The sequence below is a fragment of the Petaurus breviceps genome, unplaced genomic scaffold, assembly GCF_028583685.1.
Source record: "Petaurus breviceps papuanus isolate PSGF00001 unplaced genomic scaffold, PetGlider_PUasm1.0 164, whole genome shotgun sequence".
Classification (NCBI taxonomy): Eukaryota; Metazoa; Chordata; class Mammalia; order Diprotodontia; family Petauridae; genus Petaurus; species Petaurus breviceps.
The window spans coordinates 12,813,911-12,832,214 of record NW_027185735.1 but is presented as its reverse complement, the minus strand read 5'-3'; the positions used below and the strand labels follow the sequence as shown (position 1 = coordinate 12,832,214).

At 37.7% G+C, this 18,304-nt stretch overlaps 1 protein-coding gene across 1 annotated transcript in view; it reads right to left on the bottom strand.

Annotated features, from left to right (window-relative positions):
• The window catches only part of ABHD12B (abhydrolase domain containing 12B), a 37,406-nt gene extending 27,041 nt beyond the window's left edge, over nucleotides 1–10,365 (bottom strand). The window contains exon 1 of the mRNA XM_069082344.1: nucleotides 10,167–10,365. Coding sequence (XP_068938445.1) covers nucleotides 10,167–10,348 — 182 coding nt within the window. The 5' untranslated portion in view covers nucleotides 10,349–10,365. The remainder of the gene's footprint in view (nucleotides 1–10,166) is intronic.
• Between the last annotated feature and the right edge of the window lie 7,939 nt (nucleotides 10,366–18,304).

The window sequence follows — 18,304 nt, the reverse complement described above, 5'->3', positions numbered from 1 at the left end:
AAGGAAGGAAGGAAGGAAGGAAGGAAGGAAGGAAGGAAGGAAGGAAGGAAGGAAGGAAACTAAAATTTAGAACTAAAAATCTATAAGAGGAGTCAGACCAGGATAGATTGGGGAAGCCCTCCAGAAAAAAAAAAAATTTTGAAGACAAATGAAATAATTACATTGAAGAGAGGAAAGGACAACTGTCTGAAAATGTGGATACAAAGGGAAACCCAACAATCAATGATTTTTAAAAGACATCATTATGCAATCAAGTTCATAGAAGAGTTATTTTCAACACTACCACTCTAGCATTCTCAAATCATTGTTTGATCTTCCAGGGATAGAATCAAGATGGTGGAGCAGAGGAAGCACTCAGCCAAGCTCTCCCAACATTGCCCTCCAAAAAAAATTTTAAATAACACCTCAAATTAAATTCTGGGGTGGCAGAGTCACTAAAAGGTCAGGGTCAGACATTCTTAAAGCCTAAGACAAGTTAGAGATCTGAAGAAAAAATTCATGACATGGGAGCGGAGGCTGGTCTGAAGCCCATGTATATGAAAACTATGGTAGGCCTCTGTGGTGATGACAGCAGCAGCAGCAGCTTTAGGAGATCTCAAGCCAAAGACAGTAAGGATATCTGGCAAGTGGTCAGAAAGAGATTAGAGGCTAACCCTGTTATAGTACTTGGTGCAGGATAGGGCTCTGCTTGGCAACTCCATTGCCTATAACCACTTCCAGGTCACAGTTCCAGGTCAGAGAATAGTTCTTAAAGTCATGAGGGAGCAGGGTCCCTGAGCAGCAGTATCACTTGCTACCCAAAGCCTCCAAGGAGCAGAATAGTTCTGGTAACAAGGGAGCAGGGTCTCTGAGAAGCAGTGTCACTTTTCAGTCCCAAGGAAGCAGGGATCTTGAGGAGCATTATTAATTGCAATTCCAAGGGATCGGGGTCCTTCCAGGGTAAGGACTAGAGTTCATATCAGGAGAGAAGTGACCTCATTTCTCTCCAGATAATTTCTCTTTGGAAAAAAAAATGCAAAGAAGGAAGCCTACCAAATTCCTTTTATGACACAAATATAGTTTTGATACATAAATCAGGGAGAGCAAAAAGAGAAAACTATAGACCAATTTCCCTAATGAATAATGATGTAAAATTTTTAAACAAAATATTAACAAGTATATTACAGCAATATGTAAACAAAGATTATATACTAGTACTAGATGGGATTTATACCAAGAATGCAGGGCTAGTGTAGTAGGAAAACTATCAACATAATTGATCATAAAAAACAAACAAGAAAAATCATGATTATATCCATAAACACACAAAAAGCTTTTGACAAAATCCACCACCAATTCTGTTTAAAATCATTAGAAAGGATGGGAATAAATGAGGATTTTCTTTAAATAATAAATAGTTCTCTATCTAAACCAAGGATAAGCATTATCTGCAATGGAGATAAACTTAAAGCCTTCCAAATAAGACCAGAGTTGAAGGAAGGATGCACATTATTAGCACAATTATTGAATATCATACTAGAAATGCTAACTATAGCAATAAGACAACAAAAAGAAACTGAAGGAATAAAAATAGGCAGAGGAATCAAAACTATCAGTCTTTATAGATGATGTGATAGTATACTTAGAGAATCCTAGAGAATTGCCTAAAAAAAAGAACTAGTTGAAACAACTTTAGCAAAGTTGCAGGATATAAAATAAACCCCCATAAATCATCAACATTTCTACAAACTACCAACAAAATCCAGCAGGAAGAGAGACAAACAGATATTCCATTTAAAATAACTGCAGACTTTATAAAATGCTTGGCAGTCTACCTGCCAAGACAAACCAAGGGATGATATGAACATGATTACAAAATACTTTTCACACAAATTAAGACAGATCTAAACAATTGGATAAATATTATTGTTCATGAATAGGCTGATCTGCTGTAATAAAAATAACCACTCTCCCTAAATTAATTTACTTATTCAGTGCTATGTCAATCAAACTACCAGAGAATTATTTTGTAGAGTTAGAAAAAATAATGAAATTCATCTGGAAGAACATAAAATCAAGAATCTCAAGGGAATCAAAGAAAAAAATGTGAAGTGAGGCAGCCTCACAGTACCCAATTTCAACTTATATTATAAAGTGGTAATCATGATGCAAAAGTACCTATTTCTACAAAAATATTTATAGTAGCTCCTTCTGTGGCTGGCAAAGAATTGGAAATTGAAGTGTGGCAATTAATTAGGGAATGGCTAAACAAATTGTTGTTTATCATTGTAATGGAATGCTATTGTGCTAAAGGATGAACAGTATGGTTTCAGAAAAAACCTGGGAAGATTTATATGAAGTGATGCAGAGGAAGTGAACAGAACTAGGAGATTCTGAGGGGTGAAGAGATTGGTCATTGTTGTACACAGTAACAGCAATATTGTAAGGATGATCAACTGGGTAAGACTTAGCTAATCTTAGCTACTCTGATCAAGGCAATGATCCAAGTCAAATCCAAAGGAACCATGAAGAAAAAGGTCAATTACTTCCAGAGAGAAAACTGATGAACTCTGGATGAAGACTGAAGCATACTTTTTTACTTTATTTCTCCTGTTTTTGTTTGTGTGTTTTCCTTTTCAGCATGTCTAATATAGAAATATTTTTACTTGACTTCACATGTATAATATATATCACATTGCTTGCCTTCTCATGTGCTGTGGGAGGGGCAAGAAGGAGGGAGAAAATTTGAAATTCAAAATGTTTTAAAATTAGTGTCAGAAAAATTTTATGTAATTGAGAAATTTTTAACAAAATAAATAAAAATGTATTTTAAAAAATCATTGTTCAGTTCATTTGTCATTGACCTCTCTTTTACTTTTCCATCCTTCTCAAGCCAACACACATCTTAACTGAATATGAGTCCCTAGAATGTACCACTGTAGAGCTACCCAGCCCTTCCACTTTGCTCTTTGGAATGCCTGCCTCATGGGACACAAACTGGCTTTCATCTAAAACTTTTTTCCTCTTCTGATCCTTCTTTTTACACTCACTGAGACTTTGCTCTCTTACGGTGACAGAACTTCCCAGGCTACCCTTTCTAGCCCTGGTTACATTTTCACTCATCTATGATTAACAACCAAAGGTAGAAGTGTTGGGTTATTCCTTACTCCCCAGTGTCACTTCTAGACTCTCCTTCTACCACCATCACTCAGCAACTACTCCTCCTTTAAGGTTCATTCAATGCATACATTTTCCATTCAATCAAGATTCTGGTAGCTATAATCTACCAACTTACTCTCCCTTTGTCAATGAGTTTAGTACCTGGCTCACAGTATTTCTCTCCTCCCCTATTTCTGCCTTCATAAGAGAGGACTTAAATATGCATATTGACACTCCCTCAAATAAAATAACCTCCCAAATTACATATTTTCCATACCCTACTCCTCCACCATAACCTCAGCTATACACAGATGCTTATATCCTTGATCTTGCCATCACACAACAATGTTCAACTTCCTTGTTTGTGTAATATGAAATTTCCTTATCTGATTGTTATCTGTTGTCATTTCACATCTCCCTCTGCTTTGCAACCACGATCTGTGCTCTTTGTCTCATCACAATGCCCAATCTCTTCACCCCTCAGAATCTCTTCACCCCTCAGTTGTTTTCCAGGCCATTACCCCAACACTCACTACACATTCCTCCTTTCCCCATCATGACTTCCTGGTGAACCAAGTCAATTCTGCACTAGCCTTTTTATTCTAGTCCCTTGTCCACTTATCCTTTTGACAATTTGCAATGTCAAGTCACAGACTTGTATTACTCTAATCATCCATTGCCACCTTTTTATTCATATGCTTCTGAAAGAAGCTGGGAGAAAAAAATCATGAAACTGTGCTGACTGAGACTACTACAAAATTTTACATAACTATCAAATGGGCCCTTACTTTGATAAATCAATCATTTTATACTTCCTGAATTGACTAATCTGCTCACAACTTTTTAAAATCCTTTTATTCCTCCTTAAAACTCTCAAGGATCCCTTTTCTCCCTACCTCTCAGCTAAGCAAATTGTTTCACATTTTTATGGAAAACACTTCAACTACTTTAAGGAGAGCTCCTTTTTTCCCCTTCTTCCTCACCTCACATCACTCAGATGCCTTTGACCACTATCTCTTTTACTCATCTCACATGAAGAGACAACCCTTCTCCTTGCCAAGGCAAACCCCTAAACATCTAGGAAGCATACCATTCCATCCCATCTCCTCCCAACAGTTTTCCCTCTCCATCATTCCTACTCTCTCTCTTTGTCTATTGTATGCATCCCTACTGCCTATAAAGATATTCATATTTCCCCTATCCTCAAAAGACCCTCACTTGATCCATCCATGCCTGGTCCCTATCATCATATTTTATCTCCTGCTTCATGGCTAAACTCTTGAAGAATGCTATCTACAATTGGTGCCTCTCCCCTTTTCACTCTTAACTCCATAGTCTGCCTTTTGACTTCACCATTCAACGAAAACTGTTCTCTCCAAAGTTATTAATTAGACTTAATTGTCAAATTGAATGGTCTTTTCTCAGCCCTCATACTTCTTGACCTCTCTGCATTCGTTAATACTATCAATCACTCTCTTCTCTAGGTTTTTGAGACATAATTCTTTCCTGACTCTTCTACCTATCTGATCACTCCTTCTAAGATTTGCTGGATTTATATCCAGATCAATCTCACTAAATTTGAGTATACCCTAAGGCTCTATTCTTGTGTCTTTTCTCTTTTCCCTATATACTATCTCATTTAGCAGTCTCATCAGTTCCCATGGGTTCAAGTATCACTTCTATGAGGATTTGAGGATCTCTTTATCCATCCCTTACCTCTCTTCTGACCTCTGATCTCACATCTCCAACTGTCTACTGGTCATTTCAAATTGGATACCTCATAGACACCTTAAATCCAACATCCCAAACTGAATTTATTATTGTTCTTGCTACCCAAATTTTCCCTTCTAATTTTCTTATTACATTTTAGGGCATCATCATTTTCCCAGTCATCCAGGCTCACAAATTAGTTGTTATCATCAACTCCTTAATATCTCTCACCCACTCTGTCCAATCAGTTGACAAGTCCTGTCAATTCAACCTCTGAAATATGTCTCATACTTACTCTCTCTTCTTTCTTTTGACACTGCTACTATCCTGGTGCAAGCCCTCATCACCTCAAATATACACTGTTGCAATATCTTTATGGTTGGTCTCTCTCATTCATGTTTCTTCCCACTTTACTCAACTGTCAAATTAATTTTCCTAAATCACAAGTCTGGACATGTCATTCCTCTATTCAATAAAGTCTAGCAAGTCCCTATTATATCCAGGATGAAAAAAGCATATCCCAAGTCTTAGTGTGATTTTCGGGACACTGGATAAAATCCTCCATTTAGCTTTTAAAGCCCTTCATAACCTAGGTTATTAGGTACTCTCCTAATGTTCCAGTTTTCTCACACCTTAGTATCCTCCAAGTATTCTGCAATTCAATTACACTGGCCACCTTGTCATTTAACAAACAATCCATCTTCTTACTGTTCATTTTTCACCTGGAATTCTCTCTACCTTTATCTCCATCTTCTGTCTTTTTCCTAGTCCCAGCTGAAGTCTCACATTCTATAAGAAACCTTTCCCAATTTTTTTTATTTATAGTACCTTCCTTCTATTATCTCCAATTTATCCTGTATATATACATATATGTATATGTGTGTATATAAATATATAATTGGTTTATAGTTCTTTGGCAGTTGTCTTCCCAATTAGACTGTGTACTTAGCACAGTGCTTGGTACATGGCAGCTGTTTAATAAATGCATATTTACTTGACTCAAAACAAAAAATATACACAATTTAACATAATTATAGCTGCAATAATAGGGTGGAACTTTTACCAAGGTAAAGATAGATCAGAGAGCTTAACAGCCTAAAGCTACAACTCACCCAACCTACCAACTCACACTGGGTGTGTTCAATACAAACAAGCCTCATGTTTCAGGGCAGGGCTATTATTATTTCTACCTGTTCCTCTCAGTGACTCAAACTTCACCAAAAAAAAAAAAAAAATTGTGGATCCTGTCCAGGAATATGACTGAAAGCAGGCATAATTGTTGAAGAAGGAATATATGGCTAAGATAAAATGGGGCTTCCCTGCCCAAGAGAAGGGGTTTTCAAACCCTAGTAAAGGAGTTTATACCAGGGGAGTTTACACCAGGCAGCAGGAGTCAAACACTACCTAATATGAGAAGGCTGAGGCTGTCCACCATTAAGGATACATAAAGTACAAAATACATACACATAAGCAGGGGGACAGGAAAGGGCTAATGCGTGAGGAAGAAAACCAGAGTAAAAGTATTTGAGAATACAAGAAAAATATTGAAAGATAAAGAAGTTGGGTATAAATAAGCCTAGTACCCAAGAAAATTAACAGTAAGACTTCTTTTGCTTTGCAAACCTTAAAATGATGTGTGAATGGAAGTTATTATCATTATTATTAATTAATTGCTTGACTTCAATAAAATTCATTTGGGAATCTCTTTATTACAATACCTTTTTATATGGGAACTCATTACTGATCTGGTTGACTTCTGAGTTTGGTTTATTCAAATTATCTTTTTCCTTAGCTGTGGAAATAGTTTTGTAAATTTGTACATTTTATTTCTTTGTAAATTTTTTATCCATTTCTGTTATAATATCAGTTTTGTTGGCATATATCTGTTCATATCAAATGCGGTTTATTTAGTACTCTCTTCAAATCTGTAACTAGGTATAGTGAAAAGATGGAATTAAATAAATTATGATAACTAATGATGAAGAAAAGGTGTTGCTGCTCAAGTTTTATTTTAATTCTGCTTTCTCTGCTAAGGACAATGATCTAGGTATAAGAAAGGATGGGACAAAAATAGATATAAAAAATAATAAAGATAAGTAGGGAGACAATAAGAGAGACCACCTTTGAGGAATTCAAATCAACAGACCCAGATGAAATAGTGCCCTGTAACTGCTGAGCCATTATAAGCAATCTTTTTGAAAATAAATTTTTATTGAGATTTGGGTTGTTTTTTTTACGTATCACCAAAATTCTTCCAATATTCCACTCCATGAAAGTCATCCCATAAAGCAAATAATATTTTAAAGAGTAGAAGGGGGGATAAATGAGCAAAGCTGATCAATATATTTGAAAATATGCTCAATGTATCATACTCTTGGACTTTCTGCCTCTGCAAAAGGGTGGGGTACGTGTGCTCTATCATATCTTTGGAGCTATGATGGGATTTTCGTAATTTTGCAGCATTCGCTTCTGATATTTGTGTTGTTCTTTCTGCTTACACTTTCAGTTATGTACACTGTTTTCTTGACTGCTCATTTTAAATTCTGTATCAATTTATATAGCCCTTTCCATGATTTTCTATATTCTTCATATACATAATTTCTTACAGCACAGTAAAATGCCATTACATTCATGTAAACAAAATTTCTCTAGTCATTCCCCAGTTAATGGGCACCTACACTGTGCTGCCAGCAATCCTTGAAAGACCTTGTCAGGAAAAAGCAAAAACAAAAAAACCATACAGGAGGGCTGGAGAACAATCAATGTCTCAGTTTTGAGCAAGGCAATGGAACTTGATTAATATTCTGTTAAAACTCCAGAATGCATTATTTAAATAGATAGATATATAAACAAGGATCCAGCCTGGTTTTATCAAGAAAAGAATAAGCCCAACCACACATTTCCTTTTTTGACAGGGTGACTAAACTAGTAAATCAGGGGAATTGTGGATATGCTTTATCTAGATTTTAGCAAAGTATTTGATAAAGTTCTTCATGTTATTCTTTCAGAAAATGTTAACAGATATAGGCTAGACACTAGTTCAATTAAATAGATTCAGTACTGGTTGACTGGCTTCCAAACATTATTGGTTCAATGTCAGCTTGGCAGTTTTCCAAGTAGAGTGCCCCAAGGATCTGTACTGATTAACAGTACAATGACTAGGAAAAAGGGATGCTTATCAAATTTTCAGATGAAACAAAACTAGAAGAGATAGTTACCACAGAGATAGATTTAGGATCCAAAAAGATCTTGATGGTCTAGGTAATTGTATTTAATAAAGTGAATAAATACAAATATATACAAAGTAGTTAAATTCAAGGTAGCTTAGGGGAGAATATGCTACCAGTTGTACAGATGAAGAAAGGCTTTGTACAGAAAATGGTTCATTGACATGCATCTCTTGTGAGAGGGAATGTCGTGTGTGTGTGTGTGTGTGTGTGTGTGTGTGTGTGTGTGTGTGTGTGTGTAAGAGAGAGAGGGGGGAGAGGGGGCTAGTTTGGCTACATTACAGAATATGAATGTGGAGTAATGTCCAGTGAAGCTAGAAAGATATCTTGGAGCCAGGCTCTATATGGCTTTAAAACTAAATAGATTTGATCCTAAGAGCAAAAAGAATCCAGTGGAGTTGACTGAGGGGGATCAGATAATCAGGCTTGCTTTCAAAATAAATTATTTTGCAATAGTGTGTAGGATAAGACTAGAGTAGATAAGAGAATTGAATCAGAGGGGGGCTTACTACAATTGTGGTAATCTAGATGAGAGAAGATGAAGGCTTGAACTAAGTTGGTAGCTATCTGAGTAAAAAGAAGGGATCATATTCAAGGGATTTATAGTTAGAAACAGCAAGATTTGCCAATTGAATGGCTATGTGAGATACAAAAGAGTGAGACTCAGTTGATCTCAAGGTCATGAACCTGGGAAACTGAAAGAATAATGATTCCTTCAACAAAAGTAAGGAAGTTTTTGAAGTGTGTTATTGGAGAAGGGGGAATTATTACTGCAATTTTGGACCTATTGAGCTTGAGATATCTAAGGGACATGCAGTTTGAAATGTATGACTGGCAACTGGCTGAAGGTCAGGGGATACACTATATATCTTTTGCATGGAGAGGATAGCTAAACCCATTTTTACCAAGAAGAGAAATAAAGGGGAGGGAGAGAGACCCAATTGAGATTGGTTAACTACCCTCTCAGCACAGTTGTGAAAGGTACTTCAACTACATTGAACAGCTGGTGAATAGTAGTGAAGGACACACAGATGTTGGGAGCAATCTGGGGCAGAAGGCAGGCAAGAGATGAGAGTTTGTAAGACAAGGGAAGGAGGGATTTGAAAACAGAGGACAGTGTGAGTTTGAAATGGCTATTGGGTTGGGATCTGAGAGGAAAGAAAATAAAGCCAAAACAAGAATAATGGCCTGAGAAAATACTCAAGGGTAGAAAGACTGGAGCTTTCAATGAGGGCAAAAAAATAAGTTTAGGAGAGATGTGACAGGGAGAAACAAAATAAGAGGAGGCTATGGTCAGATGGGAGACTGTCATAATAGAACAGTCGGCAGATAATAGTGATTTCTAGTGAAGAAGTAGGTCATGAGATTTCAGGAGGCTTTTGCTGTTTCTAAGTATTTGAGGGATTAGATTTACTCTATTTCAGTTGCGGAAGGCAGAATAAGGAGCAGTTGGTAGAAGCTGACTGAAATGGGAGTCAAGATGTCATAGGAGAAATAGCAATATTGATAATTTTGCCTGATTGTAAATAAAATAAACCTGGAAATGTAGTTAGGAACTAAGTTGTGAAGGGTTTAACAATGTGTTTAATGCCAATCAGATTTGTAGCTGAACCTAGAAGTGATAAGGAGTCACTAGAAGTTATTGAGCAGTGGGGTGACTTTGTAGCAATCCTGTCCCAGATGTTTTTCTGAAGATAATAACTCGGAGGACATTTTTTTTCCCAATCCAACAATTTGCTTATGAGAAATTTCTCCCTCTTAATTGCTCTTAACTTATTTGGTCTCTGCCTTGCCTTCACTATTGGGCACCAGGTCAAAATATCGTGTGTCCCGCGTTTCTGTTTGCAAGACTGTCCCCTTACAAAGATCAGCTCTGACAGGCTGACGGCAGGTCCTAGCGCCGTCTTCACCCAGCAGCCCCTCCCACCTGCCCCAGGATACTTCTCTATCCCAGGTGGAAACTATATAGAGCGCAAATAACAAGTTGGAAGAAGAGGAACCCTGGGTGAAAGGCCCAGGGGCGTACAGGAAGGAGCCCTGCCTAGGAACTTGAGAAGGTGTTAGACCTGGGAGGAGGCAGCCAGTACTCACCTTAGCGCCTTAGAGACCATGATGAACCAGGATCTGACATAGCCAGGCCGATCGTGGGGCTGGACTTGGTCCCCTAGGCTAGGGGCTGGGACTTCGGTTGCCACTTCAACGTACAGAGTTCCTTTTGCCATACTCCCTGCGTCTCCTTTTGGCACCGGCTCTGCCTCCCTGGAGTGGTTCATTTCTATACCGTAAACCCCGCCTCTTCTCTCTCATCTCTTATTTTCCCTACTCCTACGCACCCGGAGGGATACGACCTCACCAGTTCTGCTCCCCCACCCCCAACCCCTTATTCTGGGACCCGACTCCAGTCTCCCGTTCCTCAGCAGGGTGCATTACAGCCAATTTGGTCAGTGGTCCCTGGAGTCCCGTAGTTTAAGGTAGTCAAATCTATCCATTAAATCTAAGTGTGACAATAATGTATGGAACGATCTAGGAAAAGAATTAAAGGTTTCTCCTGCCTTGCTTCTTTTCACGCTTGAACTTCCTCAGCCCAAAAATCGTAGAGATTCTATTTCGGAGAGGAGATGGGCAGTTTGTTTTGTTTTGTTTTTTTCTTATAGGTTTATACGATCTAAATGTCTCTATAAAGGAATAACAGTGGTTTATTTCTGCTCCCAATAAAACTCTTGTTGCTGAACCTGCTTTGTGTAGGTCATGGAATTCAGATCTGGTGAAAATGTAACAATTTTAATGGAAAAGGCAATGCTTTGTGTTCACTTTGAAGGAAAGTTCCTTTCCCAGAATTGGCCTAGATTATGGATGATGACTGAAAGCAGTTTTTTGATACATCTAAAAATGCTGTTAATTGGATAGTATCAAAAAGGATTGTCAACTAGGATTAATTTTCCACCAGATTAGGTTCTGTGTAATAAAGAATCACATAGTGATTAAAACATTATGTAACTGCAGATTCATATGTAAAGCTGACCTGGTATCTGGTCTAATCTGTTTAGAATATTATTATATATTCAATCAAATTACACAAGAATTTATTAAATGACAATGAGACATTGTTCTAGTTACTGGGTGGGGATCCAAAGACAAAATGGAAGACTGTTCCTTCCCTTGAGAAGTTATATTCTACTGTGACTATACATTTACCAAGATTGAGTAAATGGGAGGTAACAATGACAACAACTAGGTGGGTCTGGAAAGGCTCTTCATAGGAAGTGTTATTTGATATAAACCTAGAAAGAATCTAAGGAGAGAGTACATTCCAGACATGATAGACAACCTGAATAGATCATAGGATCGTAGATCTAGTCGTGGAGTTAAATCCTATAATTCTTCCCATATTCTTATCCAAATCTACTCTACCCCTCCATTATGACCTCTTGTATTTAACAAACTATCCTTTATATTAGACCTTAAAAGTTACTTTGCATTGTATTTCATTTTCTATCTATATGTTGCTTCTTTCCAATAGAATATGAGCTCCTTGGCATCAGGGAATATTTTATTTTCCTCTTAAATGTCTTGTGCCTAACATAACACTTGGCACATGATCATTTAAAAATGCTTATAAAATTGAACTGAACCTAGGAACTGAAGCAGAAAGGTTAACTGACTTTCCCAAGATCACATAAGTAATACAACAACAGAGGCAAAATTCAGACTTGATATTTTGACATCAAATCAAGTACTTTTCCCCCTAAATCACACCCAATTTCAAGATTGGATTAATGAAAATAGGTCCGTTTGGCTGGTCCATGGAATGTGTGAAAAGGAATATTATGAAATAATTCTGTGAAGCTATGCTAAAGCTAGACTTTGAGGGACTTCAAATTAGAGGCAGCATGGTATTGTGGAGAGCAGGCTGGACGTGGCTATAGGAAATCCCTGAACAACCTTTTGAACCTTGGTTTCCTTATCTGTAAAATGGGTACAACAATAGGACCTACACCTCACAGTGTCATTGTATTACATAAATGGCTTCCAAAAAATTATTAGGAATATGAGTTAATATTATTGAAATGCCAAGCTGTGTAGATTGTATTTTATCATAAAGCAACAGGGAGCCACTGAAGTTAATGAGCAAGAAAAGGACATGTTCAAACACATGTTTCAGGAATATTACTTTGCAACTTTGGGGGGCATGAATTAAAGATTTGAGATTAAAAGCGAGAATATCAGTTATGAGGTTATTGTAGTACATCAGACAAGAAGTACCATCCTTGATTCAAAATTTAAAATGAATTCATCAACCAACTCCATTTTATATCAGGATTAATCCTTGCTTTGTGAGCCTAGGTTGTAAAAGAATGTGATTTAAGAAAAGTGCTTGCTGAAGGCAAATGGGAGACAGGAGAGTTTGTGTGACAGATAGTTCTCCAGTTAGAGTTCTCCTATTTTTGTTTGTCAGAAGCTAGTCCCATTTTGGACTCTCCCTGTTTCTGTCTGATGCTGTCGATAATCTGCTAATGTGAAATATTCCATTAATCAATACTTACACTTCAGTCAATCAGCAAAAAGGTTTATTTATTCCTCAGGAACTATACTATTTTTCCAATTCCTCTTTTCAGCTGGTCCTAACCAGTTCCCTTGTATGACACAGAATTCCATGATGTCAATTATGACACTTGTCACAACTTTTGTAATGCTATAGCAAATTAGATAGGAGTGTTTACAGTTTGATAAATGACATTCTCCCAACAAATCCGGAAACTCAGTCTTACAAATTGACCTCTTCCCTATTCCTGTTATACCTCCTGGAAATCCTATGAATATGCATCAATATCATGAATATGCATTTTTATTCATTCCTCTTTCTAGACTATAATTATGTTCTGTTGTTCTGACATTAATGTCCTTATGCCAACTGAGATGGTCTCAGATCCCTTTTATTGGCAATTGCTAGTCTTGCTAATAAACTGATCATGCTTAGAACTCTGTGCCTCAGTTTCCCTTTATCACAGATTTTTATTACCCCCAAAAAATGCTGTATTTAAGACAGTACACTGTCTATAAAGGAGTAAAAGTAGGGAATAGGAGCTCATTGGTTGAAGCAGAGGAATAGGAATACTCTTTGCTTCCCATTGCCAATTCCATGTTCTTCCTCTGCTTCTTTCTCTCAATAGCCTCTCTTCCTTTGAAAGACATACCAGGAACTTCAAAACATATATTGACTTTCCTTCCAACACCCTAACCCAGGGGTGGGGAACCTTTTCATGTTGGAAGGTCACATTAATATTAACTCTCATCAAATAAGGCCATATTCAAGAACTTCAATTAGATATATTTAAAAATGTATATAATTTTGTAAAAATCTAACTACTATGTACTTAATTTCAAAAATGAAAACTATTTGTTAAATTTTACTAACATTTTAATGACTTTGTTATGTCTGCTTTTTGTTGGAAAGCATTCAAATATTTGATTGCATAATGGAGGTCCACAGTTTCAGTTGATCCTTTAGATGAGTGTCAGTAATCTGTGACTTTAAGGGCATCTTGATTTGAGTTGAGTAGGAGAATACAGACTCACGGCAATAAGGGGTTGAAAAATAAATAAGATTTTTTTGGGCATGTTGCCAAAGGCATGGGTATTCTACTGCATTTTTTTCATATTTCAGCTGCATCTTTTTTAGCATCAAACAATGACTTTTAAATGTCATCTACTAAGAGCTCAGTTAATTCTACTTATAGTTCTTTAGGGACCTTGGGGATATGTAATGTTAAGGGAATTTGAAGATATTCTCTGTCCATTTATAGGCACAAAGCCCTGACCCAGAGCTAATCAGGGAGTTTCTAATTAAGTGCTGGCACACAAGGATTTTCAAGCTCCTCAACACTCAACCAATCAGATGCCAATTTTTTTTAATATAGTCTGGGAGGTTAGTGTTTTGCTGTGGGGGTTCACTCATGAGAAGGATCTTTTGATTTCCTGGTCAAGACTCTGAGTAGCCATATGTTCAGAGTCCCCCAACTGCTTAGATGTCTGTACTCCCTCTATCCAGTGATGTATGTAAAGCATATAGCAATATTGCTATATGCTGACTTAACAAGTGTAAACAAGAGCCTACAGGAATTTGAAGACCTTCTCTGCTTTGAAGATCTTCCCTGCCCCCAAATAGGCTGAATGCAATCACATGGAGCCTGTGGTAGGAGGAGTTTGCTGAAGGATGAATCAGAGTCCATAGGAAGCTGAGAGTCAGAGCTGTTAGAGATGGAGGGAGGAGAAGACCATACCCAGGGAGACAGGCTCCTGTTTGTTTGTGGGAAGGCTAAGGGATGGTGTGGCTCTCTGCTGTATTGTGGTGCATTAACTTCTATGTTGCTATGATGAATCCAGTTTCCTGGTATTGGGATTTGGTTTTCTGGTGTCTGAATAAATGTTTTGATTCTGTCTTCTTTATGAAGAGTCTGTTATATTTTTCAATTGAACACTATGCTGGCATATTTACAGTCGCCATCTGTTCTGGGAATATGGCATTAGTGCTACCTTTGGCCTCCAGGATAGTATTTCAAAATACCAGACCTCTATTTGTATATAGAAGGGATTTAGAAGAAGAAATAGACATCCCAGGGTGGGAGGATTTGCCTTATTCCTCCCTAGAAATGGAGTGAGCTAAAAGTACAGGGTTCTGTGTATACTCAGAACTGAGGCTACAGAAAGGAGAACCTAGAGATTTTAGAAACATGTTTGCAAGGAATATCAATAAAACTAGGAGAGAACTGGAAGGGGAGTGTAGAAGAGGCTTGGCTTTACTAACAGGTTATTATACGTAAGAGCAGTGTAATGGCAAGCAAAGACATACTTAGCCACTTTGTTTAAGCTATTTAATTATTTAGCACCTTGTTTCAGTTCAAGTTTCTTTTGAACCTTGCCCATGATTATATCAAGTCTTTGTCTCCCACAGTGGGAGCAACTTGCTGATACAACAGGAAGGGGCAGAACAGGGAGGAGCTAATGGCCATATATAAGGAGAAGCCCAAGCTGGGAAAGAGCAGAACTGAGAAGGGAACACTTGTGATGGCAGAGTTGAGGAGAAAATTTGTGGTATCCCAACACTCTGTCTGTTCTGTCTGTGTTGGTTTGTGGTTGTAATACTTTGTAAAGAAGCTCTGGGACCTTACTGGAAGCCCTGAAAGAGGATTTTCTTGATGTTTGTTTACCAAAGTCCTGCAGGAGGGTTTCAGACTGTGATGTATCACCTGTGAACCTGGAATCAACCAACCTCTCGATGCCAGCTATAAAGAACTGACCTCTCGAATAGGACTTCTTGGGGTAGGGTCAGCTCTATGTCCAATTTCAGCAGAAAGTAGCTATGGGAGAAGAGACCTTTACCCCTTACCCCAAGGTTTTGAGCCCCATTTGTTTGAGGAGGAAATTATGGGGTGCTTGTGCCCAAGTCCCCACCTTAAGATATCCTTTCATGTGCTTATTTTCTACTATCCCTGTTACATTATTGTAAAGTTCTGTTGAAATCAATTAACCCACCAGATACCCCTAAACTCCCATTAACCTATGTAATGAAATGTATTGTTGATATATTTTTGCTATGTAAGTGACATGAAAGATCTTGGGGATGAATGTAATTGTAATGGGAATTTGAAGATCTTCCCTGCCCTTTAATAAGCCTAGGGGAATTTGAAGACCTTCACTGATTTGAAGATCTTCCCTGCCCCCTAATAGGCTGAATGTAAACACATGGAGACTATGGTGGGAGGAGCTTGCTGAAGGGTGAAGCAGAGCCTACAGAAAGCTGGGAGTCACAGCAGTTAGAGATGGAGTGGGGAGAAGACCACACCCAGGGATACATCTAAGCTCCTGAGTGTTTGTTTGTGGAAAGGCTAAGGGATGGTGTGACTCTGCTGTGTTGTGGTGTATTAACTTCTATGTTGCTATGATGAATCCAGTTTCCTGGTATTGATTTGGCTTTCTGGTGTCTGGATAAATGTTTTGCTTCTGTCTTCTATATTGAGAGTCTGTTATATTTTGCTGTTAAGCAAACAAATATGCCAGCATATTTATAGTTGCTATCAATACTGTGAATATTGTGTTGGTGCCACACATATGCATGTTTCACAGCAGTACAAGAAAATCCACAAAACAAAAACAAATGAGCATTGAAATAATAATGGTAGCACTACTAAGCGTATGATAAGCCAGATAGAAAACCAAGCAAGATGAACAAGCAAATGGAGCCACAAAACAGATATATTGCTAATAAAAAACAAAAATTATAATATGTAAATCTAATAAGCAAAAGCATACTTGAATAAACACATGCATCTATGGACATTTGCAATTACATTCAAGGCATACATTACATTACAAGGTAAATATTGGCACTCTTGTCTGGCTACTTGTGTAACCATTTCCCAGTTTCATCTGGGGCATTGTAAATTGTCTACTCACTGGGAGTTGATCAATCTGCCACTATATTTAATGCCAGTCTATGTTACAGGCTGATCATAATCTTCATCTAAATTAGAGCCTTGTCTACCTAAATATAAGGGATCCGGGATAGCTAGTAGTATGACTGTGTTCTGAGGAAATTGTCTTTCTCCAAGGAGTTCCTATGACTAAAGTATTAGGCAGAAAAGGTATTGCCTCTGGATTCATTTGTCTCTCCTCATTTGGACTGGTTACTGAGGTAGAGCATATTCATTTGAAACATGTTTCTGATCCCTTATCTGGATGGACAATCTTTGAATGACTGTCAGGAGAACTCTTGTTTGGAGTCTGCTGACACAAGGATCTCCCGGCCTCAGTCTTCTCAACTAACTCACCAGTCTGCAATAAGTAAATGTGATGAATTGTCTTTGCTAGTCCCTCCATTATTAGTCTCAGGGGCTATTTTGTAAACAGGCAAGCTGCCTGGCCTCTCCACAAATAGGTATGGTAAATATTTAGTAATGGTTCCCTGAAAACACACACAAAAAAATTTAACTTTAATTTTTACTATTAATATTTTCTCCTTCACTTTCTTATATATAGAAAATCAAGAAAACAATAAATTAAGTCTTTATTTGTAATGTTTGCTGATTTCTGAGTTATTAATGCTCACAATAAAAATTTAACAATTGGTTCTATTGTTGGTTTGAACTTGTTCCAGCATACCTCTCTTTCTGCTAATTTGTGTGTCCCATGAATTCCGAGATTTCTTAGCAGGACACTGTCACCTTGTCAAAAGTCCTGAGCAGGAACATCATGTCTCCCTTTATTTCCTTTAACATTCTTTTTTTTTTTCACATGCTGTAGCAAGGTGTAATTTTTTTTTTACTTCTCTCAATCTGAGAAACATTCTGCATTCTGGTCCTGAGTACCTGTAGTTTCTCTTTCTCCTCAGAAACCCCAAAACATAGGTCAAAAGGTAGGTGCAGCTGGCTGACATTCAAACAATAGGTTTAGTGTAATGCAAGTAAGATTATTCCTGGTAGAGTTGTACACATGTACCAGAAATACTATATGCTGGCTCCACTGAGATTTTTGTTCTGGTCTCACTGTGCCGAATATGTTTATCAGTGTGGTTGAAATGTTCAGGTTAAGAGTCCCCTTGATGGTAAGGTATTTCCTACATTTCTTGATGTTAGAGAGAGCCAACCTCCCTTGGAATATTATACTTTTAAAGTCAATACCTTGGTCTGGGGGGATCCTTGCAGGAAGTCCATATACTAAGAAATGCTTCTCCCACAATTCTTTCACAGCTGTGGAGGCTTTATGGTTTCTCATTAGAGATGCTTGAGTATATCTAGTAAAGCAGTCTATCAGGCAGCTAGGTGGTGCCGTGAATAGAGCACTGGCCCTGGAGTCAGGAGGACCTGAGTTCCAATCCATCCTCAGACACTTAACACTTACCAGCCATGTGACCTTGGTCAAGTCACTTAAAACCAATTGCCCTCCAAAAAGAAAAAAAAGCAGTCTACCACAACCAACATATGACTTATGTTCTTGTTATCTCCTTCCAGAGATAGAAAGTCAATGCAGGTTTTCTAGTACTTATATTATTCGAGTAAACCATATGTGTTAGTAGTACTTTGCAAACAGTGAGCAAAAGTCTCACATCTCTCAACAATATTCATCTTGAATCAGTAAAATATTTTTCATTATAGCTATAGAATCCTTTCTTGACTCACACGTCCAAAACAATCACATAGAACTTTCGTGGTCATAGAGTGATATGGTTTGGG